The sequence below is a fragment of the Lolium rigidum genome, chromosome 6 (assembly GCF_022539505.1).
Source record: "Lolium rigidum isolate FL_2022 chromosome 6, APGP_CSIRO_Lrig_0.1, whole genome shotgun sequence".
In the NCBI taxonomy this organism is placed as follows: domain Eukaryota; kingdom Viridiplantae; phylum Streptophyta; class Magnoliopsida; order Poales; family Poaceae; genus Lolium; species Lolium rigidum.
This window is the reverse complement of record NC_061513.1, coordinates 220851135-220871472: the sequence shown is the minus strand read 5'-3', so window position 1 is coordinate 220871472 and position 20338 is coordinate 220851135. Positions and strand designations below refer to the sequence as shown.

General features: G+C 44.5%; 1 protein-coding gene and 1 long non-coding RNA gene across 2 annotated transcripts; one reads left to right on the top strand and one right to left on the bottom strand.

Annotated features, from left to right (window-relative positions):
• The first annotated feature begins 10355 nt into the window (after window positions 1-10355).
• Window positions 10356-12519, top strand: LOC124668251 (peroxidase A2-like). The gene is made up of 2 exons (XM_047205425.1): window positions 10356-10773; window positions 11525-12519. Exons 1-2 carry the CDS (start codon window positions 10498-10500, stop codon window positions 12281-12283), a joined length of 1035 nt encoding a protein of 344 aa, XP_047061381.1. The 5' UTR covers window positions 10356-10497; the 3' UTR covers window positions 12284-12519.
• A 319-nt stretch (window positions 12520-12838) lies between these two features.
• On the bottom strand, window positions 12839-14452 carry LOC124668252. Its single transcript, XR_006991610.1, has 4 exons — window positions 14293-14452; window positions 13889-14178; window positions 13260-13302; window positions 12839-13132 (listed from the first exon to the last, which is right to left on the bottom strand). It is a non-coding gene; the product is annotated as an uncharacterized LOC124668252 (long non-coding RNA).
• Window positions 14453-20338: the final 5886 nt, after the last annotated feature.

Here is a 20338-nt window from a genome sequence, read left to right as displayed (position 1 = left end):
CTTCTCCCCATTGTGCTATCATTGTCGGATCTTGTGAGCTGCCTAACATGATCAAGATCATCTATCTGTAATTCTATATGTTGTGTTTGTCGGGATCCGATGGATAGAGAATACCATGTCATGTTAATTATCAAGTTATTATACATGTGTTGTTTATAATCTTGCATGCTCTCCGTTTCTAGTAGAGGCTCTGGCCAAGTTTTTACTTTTAACTCCAAGAGGGAGTACTTATGCTCGATAGTGGGTTCATGCCGCATTGACACCAGGACGAGTGACGAAAAGTTCTAAGGTTGTGTTGTGCTGTTGCCACTAGGGATAAAACATTGGCGCTATGTCCGAGGATGTAGTTGTTGATTACATTACGCACCATACTTAATGCAATTGTCCGTTGTTAGCAACTTAATACCGGAGGGGTTCGGACGATAACTCGAAGGTGGACTTTTTAGGCATAGATGCGGTTGGATGGCGGTCTATGTACTTTGTCGTAATGCCCAATTAAATCTCACTATACTTATCATGTCATGTATGTGCATTGTTATGCCCTCTCTATTTGTCAATTGCCCGACTGTAATTTGTTCACCCAACATGCTTTTATCTTATGGGAGAGACACCTCTAGTGAACTGTGGACCCCGGTCCATTCCTTTAATACCGAAATACAAATCTGCTGCAATACTTGTTTTTACTGTTTTCTCTGCAAACAATCATCTTCCACACAATACGGTTAATCCTTTGTTACAGCAAGCCGGTGAGATTGACAACCTCACCGTTTCGTTGGGGCAAAGTACTTTGGTTGTGTTGTGCGGGTTCCACGTTGGCGCCGGAATCTCCGGTGTTGCGCCGCACTACATCCCGCCGCCATCAACCTTCAACGTGCTTCTTGGCTCCTCCTGGTTCGATAAACCTTGGTTTCTTTCTGAGGGAAAACTTGCTGCTGTGCGCATCATACCTTCCTCTTGGGGTTGCCCAACGAACGTGTGAAATACACGTCATCAATACTCCCTCTTGGAGTCACAAGTATCAACTTGGCCAGAGCCTCTACTAGCAACGGAGAGCATGCAAGAACATAAATAACATATATGATAGATTGATAATCAACTTGACATAGTATTCAATATTCATCGGATCCCAACAAACACAACATGAAGGATTACAAATAGATGATCTTGATCATGATAGGCAGCTCACAAGATCTAACATGATAGCACAATGTGGAGAAGACGACCATCTAACTACTGCTATGGACCCATAGTCCAGGGGTGAACTACTCACACATTGACCCGGAGGCGATCATGGCGATGAAGAGACCTCCGGGAGATGATTCCACTCTCCGGCAGGGTGCCGGAGGCGATCTCCTGAATCCCCCGAGATGGGATTGGCGGCGGCGGCGTCTCTGGAAGGTTTTCCGTATCGTGGCTCTCGGTACTGGGGGTTTCGCGACGGAGGCTTTAAGTAGGCGGAAGGGCGGGTCAGGGGGCCACACGAGGGACCCACACAACAGGGCCGCGCGGGCCCCTTGCTTGCCACGCCGCCCTGTTGTGGCGGCGCCTCGTGGCCCCACTTCGTGACTCCTTCGGTCTTCTGGAAGCTTCGTGCAAAAATAGGACCCTGGGCGTTGATTTCGTGCAAAAATAAAGCAATAAGTTCGAAGTAAAGGTATTGAAGCAACACAAAGGAAGATAAAGTTTCAGCGGTTGCTTTCAACTTCAACATGTATATCTCATGGATAATTGTCAACACAAAGTAATATAACAAGTGCAATAAGTAAACATGTAAGAATCAATGCACACAAGTTGATACAAGTGTTTGCTTCTGGGATAGAAAGAATAGGCAAACTGACTCAACAATAAAGTAGAAGAATGGCCCTTCACAGAGGGAAGCATTGATTACTATATTTGTGCTAGAGCTTTTCATTTTGAAAACAAGAAACAATTTTGTCAACGGTAGTAATAAAGCATATGAGTTATGTATAAGATATCTTATAAGTTGCAAGCCTCATGCATAGTATACTAATAGTGCTCGCACCTTGTCCTAATTAGCTTGGGTTAACACGGATTATCATTGCATAGCATATGTTTCAACCAAGTGTCACAAAGGGGTACCTCTATGCCGCTCGTACAAAGGTCTAAGGAGAAAGCTCACATTGGATTTCTCGCTTTTGATTATTCTCAACTTAGACATCCATACCGGGACAACATAGACAACAGATAATGGACTCCTCTTTAATGCATAAGCATTCAACAACAGTTATTATTCTCATAAGAGATTGAGGATTAGTTGTCCACACTGAAACTTCTACCATGAATCATGGCTTTAGTTAGCGGCCCAATGTTCTTCTCTAACAGTATGCATACTCAAACCATTTGATTGTGAAAACCGCCCTTACTTCAGACAGGACGAACATGCATAGCAACTCACATGATATTCAACAAAGGTAAAAGAGTTGATGGCGTCCCCGGAAAACATGGTTACCGCTCAACAAGCAACTTATTAAGAAATAAGACACATAAGTACATATTCTTCACCACGATAGTTTTTAAGGCTATTTTGTCCCATGAGCTATATATTGTAAAGGTAAAGAATGGAAATTTTAAAGGTAGCACTCAACTAATGTACTTTGGAATGGCGGATAAATACCATGTAGTAGGTAGGTATAGTGGACACAAATGGCATAGTAGTTGGCTCAAGGATTTGGATGCACGAGAAGAATTCCTCTCAATACAAGGCTAGGCTAGCAAGGTTGTTTGAAGCAAACTCAAGTATAAAAGGTGCAGCAAAGCTCACATATGAACATATTGTAGCTATTATAAGACTTTACATTGTCTCCTTGTTGTTCAAACACCTCAACCAGAAAATATCTAGACTCTAGAGATCAATCATGCAAACCAAATTTTAACAAGCTCTATGTAGTTATTCATTAATGAGTACAAGGTAAATGATGCAAGAGCTTAAACAAGATCTATATGAGCACAACAATTGCCAAGTATCACATTATTCAAGACATTAAACCATTTACCACATGCGGCATTTTCCGTTTCCAACCATATAACAATGAAAGAAGTAGTTCAACTTTCGCAATGAACATTAAAGATGAAGCTAAGAACATATGTGTTCATACGGAACAGCGGAGCGTGTCTCTCTCCCACACAAAGAATTCTAGGATCCGATCTTATTCAAACAAAAACAAAAATAAAAACAAACAGACGCTCCAAGTAAAGCACATAAGATGTGACGGAATAAAAATATAGTTTCACTAGAGGAACCTGATAAGTTGTCGATGAAGAAGGGATGTCTTGTGCATCCCCAAGCTTAGACGCTTGAGTCTTCTTAAAATATGCAGGGATGAACCACGGGGGCATCCCCTAGCTTTGACTTTTCACTCTTCTTGATCATATTGTATCATCCTCCTCTCTTGACCCTTGAAAACTTCCTCCACACCAAACTCGAAACAACTCATTAGAGGGTTAGTGCATAATAAAAATTCACATGTTCAGAGGTGACATAATCATTCTTAACACTTCTGGACATTGCACAAAGCTACTTGGACATTAATGGAACAAAGAAATTCATCCAACATAGCAAAAGAGGCAATGCGAAATAAAAGGCAGAATCGTCAAAACAGAACGGTCCGTAAAGACGGATTTTATTGAGGCACCAGACTTGCTCAAATTAAAATGCCCAAATTGAATGAAAGTTGCGTACATATCGAGGATCATGCACGTAAAGCGGCATATTTTTCCGAGCTATCTACGAGAGAGGCAGGTCGAAATTAGTGACAAGCAAGAAATCGTTTCTGCGCGACAATCCAAATCTAGTATTGACTTTACTATCAAAGACTTTACTTGGAACAACAATGCAATAAAATAAAGATAAGGAGAGGTTGCTACAGTAGTAAACAACTTCCAAGACTCAAATATAAAACAAAGTGCAGAAGTAAAATAATGGGTTGTCTCCCATGAGCGCTTTTCTTTAACGCCTTTCAGCTAGGCACAAAAAGTGTGTATCAAGTATTATCAAGAGATGAAGCATCAACATCAATAGGTATCTTAGCTGCTCCCCCATCCGTAGTGGTGCTAAGAGCTTTGTCAATTTTAGGCCTATAATAGTTTTTTGGCTTAGGCACTTTAGAGGCATACATGAATTTTTGCTCCTTACCCACATAAGCTTTCTCCTTAAACTTAAGAGAAGAAAAAGTTGAACCCAAGGTTCCCATAGCTTCTTCAAGTTCACTAATCCTATGGGTTCGATTATCATGAGTAGCACAAGTTTCTAAAACAGCAATTCTCTCATTAATTCCACCTAGAGATTTATCAAGTTTATCAGTGCTATTAAGTAATATTCCCAATTTAGTCTCAATACTTGGAAGATCTTTCTCTATGACATCCAAATTTTCATGACATCTTCAAGAGAGACTTCAATTTTAGTTTCATTAACAGGTGGTATTCCAACTAGACTCTCAATGATGCAACTAGCTTCTAAAGCAGGAGTGCCTAGGAAATTACCTCCCGCAAGAGTATCAAGAACATACATATTCTAGCTAGAGATACCAACATAAAAGTTCCTAAGTAGTATAATAGTAGAGTGTTTCTTAATGCACCTATGATGAGCATCGCTAATTCTATACCAAGCATCTTTAAAACTTTCTCCCCCTTGTTGCTTAAAGGAACGAACTTCAACTTCCGGATTACTCATTTTTAGTGGTAGTAAATAAAGTAAACTAAATAAAGTAAATGCAAGTAACTAATTTTTTTTATGTTTTCGATATAGAGAACAAGACAGTAAATAAAGTAAAGCTAGCAACTAATTTTTGTGTGTTTTGATATAGAGAGCAAGACAGTAAATAAAGTAAAACTAGCAACTAATTTTTTTGTGTTTTTGATATAGTGCAGCAAATAGAGTAATAAATAAAGTAAAGTAAAACAAAGCAAGACAAAAACAAAGTAAAGAGATTGGAAGTGGAGACTCCCCTTGCAGCGTGTCTTGATCTCCCCGGAAACGGCGCCAGAAATTTGCTTGATGCGTGTAGTTGACACGTCCGTTGGGAACCCCAAGAGGAAGGTGTGATGCGCACAGTAGCAAGTTTCCCTCAGTAAGAAACCAAGGTTTATCGAACCAGTATGAGTCAAGAAGCACGTTGAAAGTTGATGGTGGCGAAGTGTAGTGCGGCGCAACACCAGGGATTCCGGCGCCAACGTGGAACCTGCACAACACAATCAAAGTACTTTACCCCAACGTAACAGTGAGGTTGTCAATCTCACCGGCTTGCTGTAAACAAAGGATTAGATGTATAGTGTGGATGATGATGTTTGTTTGCGAAGAACAGTAAAGAACAATTGCAGTAGATTGTATTTCGGATGTAAAGAATAGGACCGGGGTCCACAGTTCACTAGTGGTGTCTCTCCCATAAGATAAACGAGATGTTGGGTGAACAAATTACAGTTGGGCAATCGACAAATAAAGAAGGCATAACAATGCACATACATATATCATGATGAGTACTATGAGATTCAATCAGGGCATTACGACAAAGTACATAGACCGCTATCCAGCATGCATCTATGCCTAAAAAGTCCACCTTCAGGTTATCATCCGAACCCCTTCCAGTATTAAGTTGTAAACAACAGACAATTGCATTAAGTATGGTGCGTAATGTAATCAACACAAATATTCTTAGACAAAGCATCGATGTTTTATCCCTAGTAGCAACAGCACATCCACAACCTTAGAACTTTATGTCACCGTCCCGGATTTAATGGAGGCATGAACCCACTATCGAGCATAAATACTCCCTCTTGGAGTCACAAGTATCAACTTGGCCGAGCCTCTACTAGCAACGGAGAGCATGCAAGAACATAAATAACATACATGATAGATTGATAATCAACTTGACATAGTATTCAATATTCATCGGATCCCAACAAACACAACATGAAGGATTACAAATAGATGATCTTGATCATGATAGGCAGCTCACAAGATCTAACATGATAGCACAATGGGGAGAAGACGACCATCTAGCTACTGCTATGGACCCATAGTCCAGGGGTGAACTACTCACACATTGATCCGGAGGCGATCATGGCGATGAAGAGACCTCCGGGAGATGATTCCCCTCTCCGGCGGGGTGCCGGAGGCGATCTCCTGAATCCCCCGAGATGGGATTGGCGGCGGCGGCGTCTCTGGAAGGTTTTCCGTATCGTGGCTCTCGGTACTGGGGGTTTCGCGACGGAGGATTTAAGTAGGCGGAAGGGCAGGTCAGGGGGCCACACGAGGGACCCACACAACAGGGCCGCGCGGCCCCCTTGCTGGCCGCGCCGCCCTGTTGTGGCGGCGCCTCGTGGCTCCACTTCGTGACTCCTTCGGTCTTCTGGAAGCTTCGTGCAAAAATAGGACCCTGTGCGTTGATTTCGCCCAATTCCGAGAATATTTCCTTACTAGGATTTCTGAAACCAAAAACAGGAGAAAACAAAGAATCGGCTCTTCGGCATCTCGTCAATAGGTTAGTGCCGGAAAATGCATAATAATGACATATAATGTGTATAAAATATGTGAGTATCATCAATAAAGTAGCATGGAACATAAAAAATTATAGATACGTTTGGGACTATCACTAGTCTCAGTGAGTCCCATCATACCCCCTTGACTAGGTAATTGAAGATTCAATGTGACATGCCACTTAGCACCTTCAACATCACCCTGTAGTCAAGAGTAGTTCCCTCTCCCATCCCGTAGGAAATATTGCTTGGTGCAAGAGACATAACATCGGGAAAGTTAACTAATAAATACAATCATGAATGAAAAGTAAAAAATATCTTTATTCAAGAAATAATGTAGCTAGGGTTTTCCCATAACTCCCCAAGAACAGGGGAAACTACTCACACATAGAGGAAATAAACATAATCTTAATGATATGAATGGAGGTGCAATTAATAGATCAATACTTGTATAAATCAACAATAAGTTTAGATATTTACACCAGGATGGATGAAGGATGAGGTGAAAAATGGTGATGGTGATGGAGATGCTGCTGTGATGGCGATGGTGATGTCCAATCCTCCAAAGGTTTTCGTAGTTTTCAAGGACCGATGCCCACGTGCTTGTTTCCCCTCCAAATCCCTTTCGGAATTGAGGTTTGTGCGAATTATGGTGTCTCTGGATCTCTGATCCAGTTTCATGAGGCGGAACTATTTGAAGGTGCGAACCCACCGACAAGCCATACGAGCATCAATACGGGCGGTCTCTGCCCGTATCGGTGCTCGTTAAACTCCCTAGAGCTTCTCCTCGTGAGGATATTTCACCCAGGTGAGTGAATAATTATTATGGAGACTTTTGTTGTCCTTTAATTTGCCTATTTATCCCCGAAAAAAGGCGGGCTAAGTCTCCTTTCCAAATGAGTCCTCCGTATTCGGGATCCTGCTAAAACTTGCTTGAAGTTTGGCAAGACCGGTGAGGGACTCGCAGGCTATGTGGATTCAGATTTTGCTGCCGATTTGGATAAGAGAAGATCCCTCACAGTTTATGTGTTCACTGTTGGTGCATGTGCTGTGAGTCGGAAGACAACATTACAACCTCTTGTTGCCAAATCTACGACCGAAGCAGAATATATGGCAATTGCTGAAGCATGCAAAAAGTCTGTTTGGTTCAAAGGTTTGTATGCTGAGATTTGTGGAGATGATTCTTGCATTAATTATTTTCTGACAGTCAAAGTGCAATATACCTTACTAAAGATCAAATGTTCCATGAGAGGACAAAACACATTGACATCAAGTACCATTATGTCCGTGACATTGTTGCTCAAGGTAAACTGAAGGTATGCAAGATAAGTACTCATGATAATCCTGCTAATATGATGACAAACCAAGTTTCTGTTTCCAAGTTTGAGCTTTGCTCGAGTTTGGTTGGTATAACTGTTTAGCCCAAGTGGCTATCGGCGCCAGCAAGTGTTTTTTTTGTTGTTCAGGAGATTGTTGAAGTTCATGCTACAAGATGGAATTTGTCTGAAGGTGGAGTTAGTTATATTTTGATCCAAATTCATATACTAAAGGGAGACTAACTTATGACGAGCGGAGCGAGGCCCGTCACTGGTATGGATCATTGCCACCACCTATATATACATCTTGTAAATCGTCGGCTAAGGTTTATCAGATTATAAGATAACCCACGACGTTTGTAACACTCCCCGATATAGTGAAATTTTGCTGGCTGGCGCCCGTGCTTTTTTCCCCTTCTGTGTTGGAATGGGTTTTTCACGTTAAATCTCGTGTCTCTGCTGCGTTTTCTTTTATCGTTCTTCGTTATTTGCTTGTCGCTTTTATAACATACATACACGGGAAGATAAATGACTCGCTAGTATACTATAATTTGTACGTATGTGTGAGTATATTTGGAGTACTCTTGCTCAACTTCTCGCTTGCCGTCTTCATGGATGGCAACGTGATGACGATATGTGAGAAGTGAGAGTTGATAATCCATGATGGTGGCGGCATGGTGATATTCGTCTTTGTGGTCAGTGACGTGGTGATGCTTGTGACCGGCGTGATCGGCGGTGTCATGGTGGTGTTCGTCTTCATGGTCGACGACATGGTGATGCTTGTGACAGGCGTGAAAAGCGATGTCATTTTTTTTTCGATAAAGGATGCTTTATTACTTTTGAGAAAGCAATTACATCCAGCCTTTGCATAACCAGGATGCACACAGCCGTTTATATGTCTCAAGTCAACTGATGGAATAAAAAGGCGAAATACATATCAGAGCGATGAATCATATGACACCTAGGGTATGGGTGGGGCAACAATCCGTAGACTATGCTGCCACCCATGTAGGGAAAAAGTATCCCTCGCCGTAGCCTCCAACCGTGTACAGACCTTCGTAGACAGGTCTCGGTTCTTCACTCGCTGAAGAGGTAACCACGAACGGAGAATACCTGTACATCTGTAGATGACCTGCAAAATGGAACAATTTTTACCATTAAAAATCTTGTCATTTCTACATAGCCAAAGCGCCCAGATAACTGAAAGCGCCCCCACCCTAAGGAGCAACTTAAACCTTGAATCGATAACATGAAGCCAATTTCCAAAGACATTGGCTACACTAGTCGGAGGATACAGGCTAGCGCTACTTGGATGATCGACCATATAGATCTCGAAATTGGCATTGGAAGAATAGTTGTTTAATAGTTACATCATGATGACAAAAAACACACCGTGTACTCCCATGCCAATTCCGCTTAACAAGATTATCTTTGGTGAGGATAACCCCTCGACGAAGATACCATCCAAAACTTTTAATGTTTAATGGTATTTTCATCCTCCAATTTTTTTTAATTTTTAATGGTATTTTTATCCTCCAACTTTTTTATTATTATTATCAACTGGTATATCAGAATGAAGGATCGCGTTGTATAATGATTTTACTGAGAAAGTGTCATCTACATGTAGATTCCATCTACATGTAGATTCCATCTACATGAAAAGCGGTGTCATGGTGATGTTCGTCTTCGTGGTTGGCGACGTGGTGATGCTCGTGACCTGCGGCGCCATGGTGGTTGTTTGCTTCGTAGTCGACGATGTGCTCATGCTTGTGATGGGTGAGGTAAGATCACCATGTTGTCATATAATTGAAGCTAGGAATAGCATGCGAGAATCAAACAATGAAGGCTCACTTCCCTACCCGGTGCGAAAATAGGCGGCCTATACAATTAAATAACATGTTTTCTGAGCCATGGTACGTCTCGGACGCGCAGTCTCGGACGCGCAGGTAGTTTCTTCCCACTAATACAATGGTGCAGAAATCAGTCTAGGTAAGCAAACACGCCCGTACAAAATACATCAATCCGTTTCCGTCGGGTCGGTGGACACGCTCTAACAATCGGCCGCCCTAGATCGACCGACCGTTCCGAAGAAGAAACAATGTTGTGAGTCAGTTATCATTTCCGCTACAATGCCTATCCATCAGGGAGGTGACGAAACGGTTCCCTTGGAGCGGCACGCATGCCGTCGTGCCCCGCCGCACCGCACACAGGCCAGCCACGCCACGCACAGGTGGAAGCCAACTCTTCCGTGTCCCCTGATGGCCTGATCTGGACGGACCACGGTGCCGCGGTCTAGCTTCCAAACTGAAACCAGCTTGCAGCTTGGCGGGGCGGCGAGGCCACCTCCTCTACTCCTTGTTAAGTTTGTCTAGTCCTCTCCTCTCCTCGCTCGCTGTGGGTTGCTATCTACAACCGCTGGCAAGTGCAGATAGATAGATAACACAGCCAGCCAGCCACTGGGTTGAGTTGCCGTAGCTCGTAGTCGTAGCCGAGCCTATAAAGGGCAGCGTCCAGCCACCCCCTTAATGATACTGTCATCACCAAACACGAACCCAGCCTTCTTTCTTTCTTTCCCCATTCTTCTGATCCTCCACCTCTCTTCTCTCTCTCTCTCTCCCGAGGCCAGCGCTTCTCGCTCTGGAACTCTGGAACTGAAGAGTGAGTTAAGAAGAGAGAGAGGCAGAGGAGGATGAGGCGGCAATCAGTGCTCGGAGGAGGAGCTGGGTGGTGGTGGCGAGGAGGAGGAGCAGTGGCGTGGTGGGGCGCCGTTGTCCTCGCCCATTTAGTGACCCCCGGCCGCGCGGGGCTCCTCGAGACCAACCCCGGCCTCGCCTATAACTTCTACCAGACCTCCTGCCCCAGCGCCGAGGCCACCGTCAAGAGCATCACATGGCAGATGGTCGCCGCCAACCCAGCACTCGCCGGAAGGCTCCTCCGACTACACTTCCACGACTGCTTCGTACAGGTCCGTCCTCAAGCTCCAGCTCCCCCTCCCCTTCCATGCCTATGCTTTCTGTTACTGGCCGCTATTCACTTCCGTCGGCGCCCTGACCAGCCGCCGACCGACCGACGGGAAAGTGCTCCTTTCCCCGGCAGCAAATTAACTGCGAATTCCATTTCTAGCTCGTCACATTCATGTCGGAATCAAGAGCTCGCCCTCCTCTGACGCGTCGCTCTAATTAACCCTCCTGCGTACTATACTAGCATACAGACCGCGTTTCTGCTCCCAAGTGGTGAGATTTTACCGCGAGATCTTCAGCTTTCAGTTTTGACTGCAGAGTGGAGTGGACTAGGTAGTGACCTTTATGTGGAGTACGTAAGCATTACGGCACCTTTTCCGCTTGTATCCCGTATCCACTTTCGAGTATCGACACAGCCCAGCAAGCAAGAAAACAAGGTCGAGAAATGGTAGACTAGTACAAGCGGGGGAGCAAAGCGAATCTTGTCATATTTTCTCCGGTGCGCGGTGCGGCCAATGGCCTACTCCGACCCTCGCCCGCCCGCGCTCACATGTCCATAGGCCATAGCAGGCAGCTGGTGCCCGCCATACAGCTATCAAAGCTGCAGCGCCGGTACGGCGACTGCACCGGCAGCTTTGGCCCCTTGCGCCGGCCCCGCCACCGCGCACCGTCGAAATTTCAAACCCAAATTTTAAAATGCGACCTTTGCTTTTTGGCTGACAGCTTACACCGTGTTCCTCTCCGTGTATCCTGCAGGGCTGCGACGCGTCCATCCTGCTCGACACCCCGGCGTCGCAGAACGAGAAGTCGGCGCCGCCCAACGGCTCCGTGGGGGGCTACGAGGTCATCGACGCCATCAAGACCAAGCTCGAGGCCACCTGCCCGGGGGTCGTCTCCTGCGCCGACATCGTCGCGCTCGCCGCCCGCGACGCCGTCTCCTACCAGTTCCAGGCCTCGCTCTGGCAGGTGGAGACCGGCCGCCGCGACGGCTCCTCCTCCCTCGCCAGCAACGCCGGCGCGCTGCCCTCCTTCTCGGCCGGTTTCGCCGGCCTCCTCGCCAGCTTCGCCGCGCAGGGGCTCAACGTCACCGACCTCGTCGCGCTCTCCGGCGCGCACACCATCGGCAAGGCCAGCTGCTCCAGCGTCACCCCCCGGCTCTACGCCGGCAACGCCACCAGCGTCGACCCGCTGCTCGACTCCACGCTCGCCGCCGTGCTCATAAACAAGTGCCCCAACAACGCCAGCTCCTCGGCGGCAACCGTCGACCTGGACGGCAACACGCCACTCAAGTTCGACGGAGTGTACTACACCAACCTCATCAACAAGCGCGGCCTGCTCGCATCCGACGCCGCGCTCATGCAGAACGCCGCCGCCGCCGCCATCGTCAACGACCTCACCAACCCCATCAAGTTCTACGCCGCCTTCGCCATGTCCATGAAGAAGATGGGACGCGTCAACGTCCTCACCGCCAAGAACGGCAAGGGCAAGATCAGGGCGCAGTGCCGGGCGCCCTGAGCTAGCACCACATTTTCTTCTTCTTGGATTTTGTATTTTTTTTTCTTCTTCTTTTTTGCTCTCCTTCATCCTCCTCCTCTTCTTATTTCATTGGCGCGGATCAAGTATATTGTGCGCCATGATCTATATTGGTTCTCTCTTTTGCCGGAGATGGTGTAACATTGCTCCTCACCACATGCGGTTGCATCCCTCTTGCAATCAAACAAGGAAGCGGGTTCGGTGCTTGTCTCTGCTCCCACACTTGTCTTCTGATGATTCAGTAAAAACATTGGCGAGTGACTCGAGCATATGGCTATGGCAACAGCCACTTCCAGTGTGAATCAAGATTAGAGCATGGCTAATAGAAGAGCCGGCTGCTGGCTCTAAACTAGTGCCATGTCACCTAAAGTCTTCATAAAATCCCATTTGTATAACAGGTTGGCTATTAGATTGGCTATAGTGTAGCATGTGCATACAATTTATTAGGATCCACTGCAAACTGCAACTTTGTGGCCATTTCAAACACCATAGATATATATGCCATTCATGCCAATAGGATGTGACCAGACAAACTGATTAATATTCAAACCACACTTAAACATTACATAATAAATACGATCTCCAGCAAACGAGCCGTTAATTTTGATCTAGACAAACAATAAGCATCAAAATGGTGGAGAATAACACCATCACATCGACACTTCAACATTACATAAGTCTATAAGAAATCGTTAACTAAACATAATGCCAAATAAGATCTTAGGCAAACAAGCCATTAGTTTTGATCTAGACCATGCACGAAAGTCACAAAGCATAGTTGAAACTTTGTAGAAAGGAGCGACCATCCATTTGCATCGATATACTTCAAGACTGTATGGGAAAAGGAAACAAAGACAACGTAAATAAGCAGCTATACATTACATTTTTCTGAACAATACAGTAGAGTGCTCTTTAATTAGTTAATAAACAAATCATGTTTAGACTAGAGAATGCATACATGCAAATACCACCTGCAGCTATCACCACATCATTGCTCAATCCTGAAATAAAAATGCATGTAAAATATCATGTTTATCCTCAATGTTACAGAAAAAATGGAATAGGAACATGCAGATATCAGTATCCCACCATGATTAATTATGACGGCTATTTCGAAACATATGCCAAACATGCTTGACCAAATCATTTTTAAGCCGGGTATGTTGTGGATGAGCACAGATAGTAGCTTTTCTACCCATTACAACAGCGAAACGAAGATTTCCGATAACATTCACTCTAGGAGGCGGAGCAAATGAAGCCCCTGGATTCTCATTCAAGTCAATATGAATGGCAGTGAAGAATCCTACCTACAGCAGTTTTGAACTCCTTGATGGTTGTGACTGCATTTTGGAGCTTAATAATGCAGTTATAATCTTGCTAAAACAACACTTAGATACATGAGAAGAAGATATTGCTGCATTTAGATACATGAAAAGTGGACTTTTGCCCACCTCTGACCATGCTCACGAAATGCAGTATGTCAATAGCTGCTATTGTATATCATACAAATGTCCAGATCGGAATCATCAGCTAGAAACTAGCAAGGTAATCGTATATGCATAAAGGAATAAAGAAATCATAACATACATCCAGATCGGAGTCATCCATATTTTCATGCGTGAACCAAGGAGACGCAGAGCAATCAACGCCTGCAGATGGTGCCCAGCAAGGGCCTTGAGCCGCATCACCTGCTGCAGCCTGGCGGACCAGCATGGTGCGGAAGAGGAGGCCGCCATGGGCACCGACGGCAGGACGAGGTGAGGCACTGCCGGCTGGACGAGATAAGGCCCCGACGGAGGGACCTCCAGAGGCTCCGGTGCCGCCCGCAGTTCAAGGTCCGGGAGGTGGCGATTTGGGGGCGATTTGAAGCATCGGTCCTATGGTTCAGAAGAGGATTTAGGGGCTTTTCCGATTTCCACGATTTGGGACGAGGGTGAAGGAATTGGCGCGCGCGCGGACAAGGAGAAGAGCGGGAGGCGAGGGAGACGCACCGGATCGACATCGCCGACGCAAGCGCCCGCATCGGGCTGCAAGCGGGCGGTTGTTTCTTGTATCTAGCGCTGTAGCCGGGCGATACAGGAAGCGCCCGTTCTCTTCTCTCTCCTTTCGTCTCTCCCCTCCAGCTCGGATTTTGGTGACGTGGAACGGTTTATAGCCTGCTGACTCTGATCTATTAAAATATTTACCATCACAATCAAGTTTGCATCGGTGCACAAATCCCACCACTAATGGACCAATCTGATCCCCACCTTAAGCTGCCTCCCAATCCAACTTTTGCAGTTGGGTCGATAAAAAATAAGAGCCCAGGCAAGCTCTCATCTGAGGTAAACCGATATTCTGCATTACCTACCACACTAGCCAGTAGCCACAATAAAGGTATCATAATGCATTCCATGCATTACCTATCAGAATATCCACAAGAGTATATGCAATGTATTTAATTATTTGGAAGGCAAATTGAATGGATTTCAGTGACAGTAAAGAAGGACATGTTCGTAGTTAATTTGGTTTGTAGGATTATGAAAATAAAAGACAGAAAAAATGCAGAAATATAATTATAATGCATTTGTAAAACAGAGGATGAAAAAACACAATGAAAAAAATGTGATTTATCTTTGCTCCCACAGTTTTCATTATTTCGTTAAACCATTAGTAAATAAATTGAGATTAAATTATTTACCACGCCTACAATCTCTTAGATTTGCATCAGTACAACACTAGCTAGTCCCACCACTAATCAACCAATCCACTCCCCACCAAGAGTTGGCTCAAAATTCCACTGTACCACGGTCAAGAGTAATCAAAGAACCCACACATGTCACTCTCAAGTCTCAACCCATCAGGTAAACCGGAATTCTACATTATCCCGTCACTGCTCACATGTGACAGGGATATTAGCAATGGAGGTCTAAGTCCATACGCTGGGGGAGGAACTTGCTTGGTGAATAGGGCTTGCAGCACCAGTATGAAAGTGGAGGCGACAACACAGGAAAAGTTTCGAGTCCTGCTTTTCATGATGAAAATTTAAGATCTGGCCTTAATTGGTTGTGTCTGGCAATGATCTTGTTGAAGCCTTGTTTTGAAAACGCGGACTATCTTTAGGGTGAAAACCAAAGATCTTTGACCGGGCGATGACGCCGCTGGTGCACCGTTCTCTTCTTGGAGGCGTCGCTTTTGAAAAGTCTAAAGTTTAGGTGTTGTCATGGTGGTGGTTGTATTGTTGTTGCTAGAGCTGGAATGCTGTGGCGGGGCTCTTTTTTCTTAGTTTCTTTTATCTTTTTTTTTTGGCTTTGTGCATCCGTATTGCCATTAAAGCGGTGCGTTGTTGCAGAGGCTAGGTGTAATTGATATATTCTGATACTAATATATTCCATTTATCGAAAAAATGTATCAGAGGTACTTTCTCCTGCTATACATTGTGTTTAAATTGAATGCAATTTATTTGTTTATTTGGACACGTGTTGAATGGAATTCGGTGACCGTAAATGAGAAGAACGGACTTATAGCTTGTTTGGTTTATAGGATCAGAAAAAAATATAGGAAAAACACATAGATGAATGATTATAATGCATGTGTACATTAGATGATGAAAAACACACAACTTTTTTTGGGTGGGTTTGGGGGGGGGGGGGGGTATTTTATCTGTGCTATGAATGTTGTCTCCTACAGTCTCCGAGGTTTGCATTGGTGCAACACTACGAATAATCCCACCAGCAGAAATCTAATCCCCACCATGGGCAGGCTCAAATTCCACATTAGCACGATGAACGAGTAATCAAAGTACCCACCCATGTCGCTCTCACCTGCAGGTAAACCGGTTTTCTGCAATATCTCGCCAGTGTTTTTTTTAGGGAAAAGACTATGCGCGTGTCCGAGATATCTCGCCAGTGCTAACATGTACCGGAGTCGTTTTTCTCTCTCCATGCATTGCCTTTAAACTGAATGCAACTTATGTGTTTATATGCGAGGCAAGTAGAATGGAGTTCAGTTATAGTAAACAAGAAGAACATATTCATAGGTTGTTTGGTTCGTAGGATTCAAAAAACTATTTTTTGGAAGAAAAAAACTCACTAATATGACTATAATGCATGTGCAAAACAGATGATTGAAACAACACACGAAAAATCGGGTGTTCTCTCTCCTCCCACTGATACTTCTGATTCTGCAAAATCATTGGCTAGTGAATCGAGATTAAATTATCTACCGCTCTTAAAATTTATGAGATATGCATTGGTGCACCACTAGCGGTAATGCCACCACTAAACGACCAATTTGATCCCTACGATGGGCTGCCTCTCTGAATCCCACTTTGGCAAGATCAACAAGTAATCCGATGAGTCCACACATGTAGCTTTCGCATGTAAGTAAACCGGCAAGCGACATCTATCTTAGAGGAGTTTTGTTCTCCCAAGAGGCACAATGCGTCTGAATTGAATGCAGTTTGATGATAGTATTATGTTCAAACAGGTGTGGGCAAGACAATCTGCAAAGGGCACCATGATCAACCACCATTCATCGCTATGCCTTCGACTTGAGACATATGAAGGTGACCTATAGGTCAAACACATCGAATCCAAGTGATTCGAGAAATTTTTGGATTTTCTAGAGATTATTTGGAATAATTTTCTAAATTTCCTAAAATCAAAACAAACAAATTAAGTGTCAAATAGTATTTGGTCCGAATCTTCTCCAATTTTATGATGAGAACATATTTTTGCAACCCACTTTAAATTGTAATTCTTTTCAAAAAGGCGGTGGTGCTAGACTAAAAAACAAAACTAGTTTTGGATTTTCCAGAGATTATTTGGAATAATTTTCTAAATTTCCTAAAATCAAAACAAACAAATTAAGTGTCAAATAGTATTTGGTCCGAATCTTCTCCAATTTTATGATGAGAACATATTTTTGCAACCCACTTTAAATTGTAATTCTTTTCAAAAAGGCGGTGGTGCTAGACTAAAAAACAAAACTAGTTTTGGATTCGATGAATGTGACTTGATTTAGTTCAAGATGAAACTTAAACATGGCTGACACTGAACCGTCGTTAGCTTTTTTTTACATGAAATACCACTTACTACTTTGAAGTTTTAGGCCTCCTTTGATTCATATGATTTGTATAGAATTTAGATCCTATGATTTTTTTTTACATAAGTTGTTCTATTTATAGGAATATATCCTGTATAAACTAATGATATAGGAGTCTTCTAGTCTAAATTTTAAAATAAAAAGACACTAGGTCATACCTCATGAAAAATCGTTTGCTACACTCAAACACACTTCATCTTTTTATAGAATTTAATTTAAGTAGGCAGCTCAAGTAATGTTTGGAAAAAAAGTGAAAGAAAACATAAAATAGGAAAGGTCTTTGCGGCGCAGCGGGTTGATTGGATCACGAGCTGGCGACTGAAATAGTAGTCGCTGCTGCGACAAACGAAAAAGGGCTGCATGCCTGCATTCTTGTCCCTTGCACGAAGATAAATGCAACATGGCAGTACAAAAAGATTCCTGAATTCCTCGTCTCCTCATTTTCTCGATCAGGCCATGAGCGAATGGCGACAGGTGGATCGTTGGGCGACAGCTATAAATGGGTTTCGCTCTGCACGCTAGGGTTTTTTTTTTATTTTTTTTGCGCTGAAGGTCTCCTTTTCTGCTTTTTAGCGTTCACCCTTTTTGTACTATAGGTAGGGCCCGTTCTCCGCGTCTGATAATCAGCAGCTGGCATAGCTAGTACCAGCCGTGGACGACAGGATTGATCGAAGCATGCATGTTGCTTGATGCCGATGGGCACGACGACGCAGCGGCCAGCGGCACAGCATGAGTGACTGCCCGTGACTCGATCGAGAACATGAACCAGGCCTACTGGCCTAGATCACATTCACTCACACGCATGCCATGTTCCCGTGATGGATTTCCTCCTTCGAACTTGGGATCTCCAGCGCCCGACCGATTGCGTTTGTGCACACGAAAAATGGGTATGCATACTAACACACATGCTCGACACATAATGACAGGTCTGTCTGTGGATACGAAACACGGCCTAAATTTGGAGTCTAAATGTGTCTACGCACACATTACGAAAAGTCGACACGAGTCATTTTTTTTTTGATAAGGGGTGCTTCATTACTCAAAAAAGTTTTAACCATTATACTACACCCAGCCTCTGCATAACCAGGATGCACACAGCCGTTCGGAAGTCCAGAATTCATCGACATGAGATACATAAAAACGATATAAAAAGCCAACTACTATGACGCTCCGTTGGCTTCAATCATCCGACTATGCAGCCACCCATGTTGGGAAATAAACTCCGGGACCGTGTTCTCCAATCGTGTAGACACCTCCATAAAGAGGTCGCGATCCTCCAAACGCTGAAGTGGCGACCATGAACGGAGCAAAGCCATACACCGGTAGATGACCTGCATAAGAGAGGAACTTGTGTTAATAAAAACCTTGTCATTTCTACATAGCCAAAGCGACCATGCAACCGCAATCGCTCCCACTCTGATAATCGTTTTGTACCTAGAATCCACCCCATTTAGCCAATTACCAAAAATGTTTGCAATGATATGAGGAGGGTATAAGGTAGAACCTATCTGAATGATTGACCATATAGATCTAGCAACTCGACAGTTGAAAAAAGGTGTTTTATTGTCTCGTCTTCGTGACAGAACACGCATTTCGTACAACCTTGCCAGTTGCGCTTTACAAGGTTATCTTTAGTAAGAATCACACCTCGACGAAGATACCATACAAAGACCTTAGTTTTGAGAGGTATCTTCACCTTCCAGATGTGTTTATTATTTAGTACCGGTTGCGAAGAGAGGCATAATGCATTGTACATGGAGCTAACCGAAAATATATCATTTTTGGTGAGAATCCAACAGAATTCATCCATCCCCTGAACCAGCTGGATTGAACCTAACCGATCAAGAAGTTCATTCCAAGAAACTAGTCGGCGACCGACAAGATCGCGCCTGAACGTCATAGAGGGGGGAGAAGATTCCATCACCTTCTGTAAGGTATCCCCTTTATGAAGAACTATACTGTACAAAGCCGGATACTGTTCACGAAGAGTGGTTGTTTCCAACCAACGATCCTCGCAAAACCGTATCTCCGCCCCATTCTTGATGGAGAAAGAATCAAATGGGAAAAAGTGCTTCTTAGTTGCCATGATGCCAGCCGAAAAATGTGAATCTCCTGGTTTCCAAAGAACCTCAGAGATCACCTTTGAGCCAACATACTTTTTCCAAAATAGTTGTTGCCACACTCCATCCTCCGTTAACAACCTGGCCAGCCATTTATCAAGCAAAGCCCTGTTCTTAACTTCAAGATCATGAACTCCAAGTCCACCTTGATCTTTCGGACGGCATACAACACTCCATTTAGTTGACCGGTACACGAGTCATGCGTCATACATAACCCGTCCGCCGGTGGCACAAAAGCACTTCCACTCCCCCCACTTTCAAAAATCGTATTGGGGCGGAGCCGCAAAGGCGAAAACAGGACGAGAAGAAACGACTGGAGAAGGAGGCCACGGTCGCCATCACATCAACTGTCGTTGCCTAATCGACGGTACCTCGGAGGAGGGATCCTCACGAGGGGGAGAAGAAGTAGGGGCCATAGGGCGGAGTGCACACGGGACGGTGGTACGCGATTAACCCAGCTTCGGAACACCTGCACGATGACAGGGCCTACTGCTGCTTGTCTGAAATTATCTGGGCGCTTTCGCGATGTTACAATGAGTTGTCGTTCTGCCTCTAGGGCTCCCAGGATCCGTGTCGTTGCCTAATCGACGGTACCCCGGAGGAGGAATCCTCACGAGGGGGAGAAGAAGTAGGGGCCATAGGGCGGAGTGCACACGGGACGGTGGTACGCGAGTTACCCGGCTTCGGAACACCCGCACGATGACGGGGCCTACCGCCGCTTGTCCGGTATTATCCGGGCGCTTTCGCGTTGTTACAATGAGTTGTGGTTGTGCCTCTAGGGCTCCCGGGATCCGGCTTATAAAGGCGCACGAATCTAGGGTTTACATGGAGA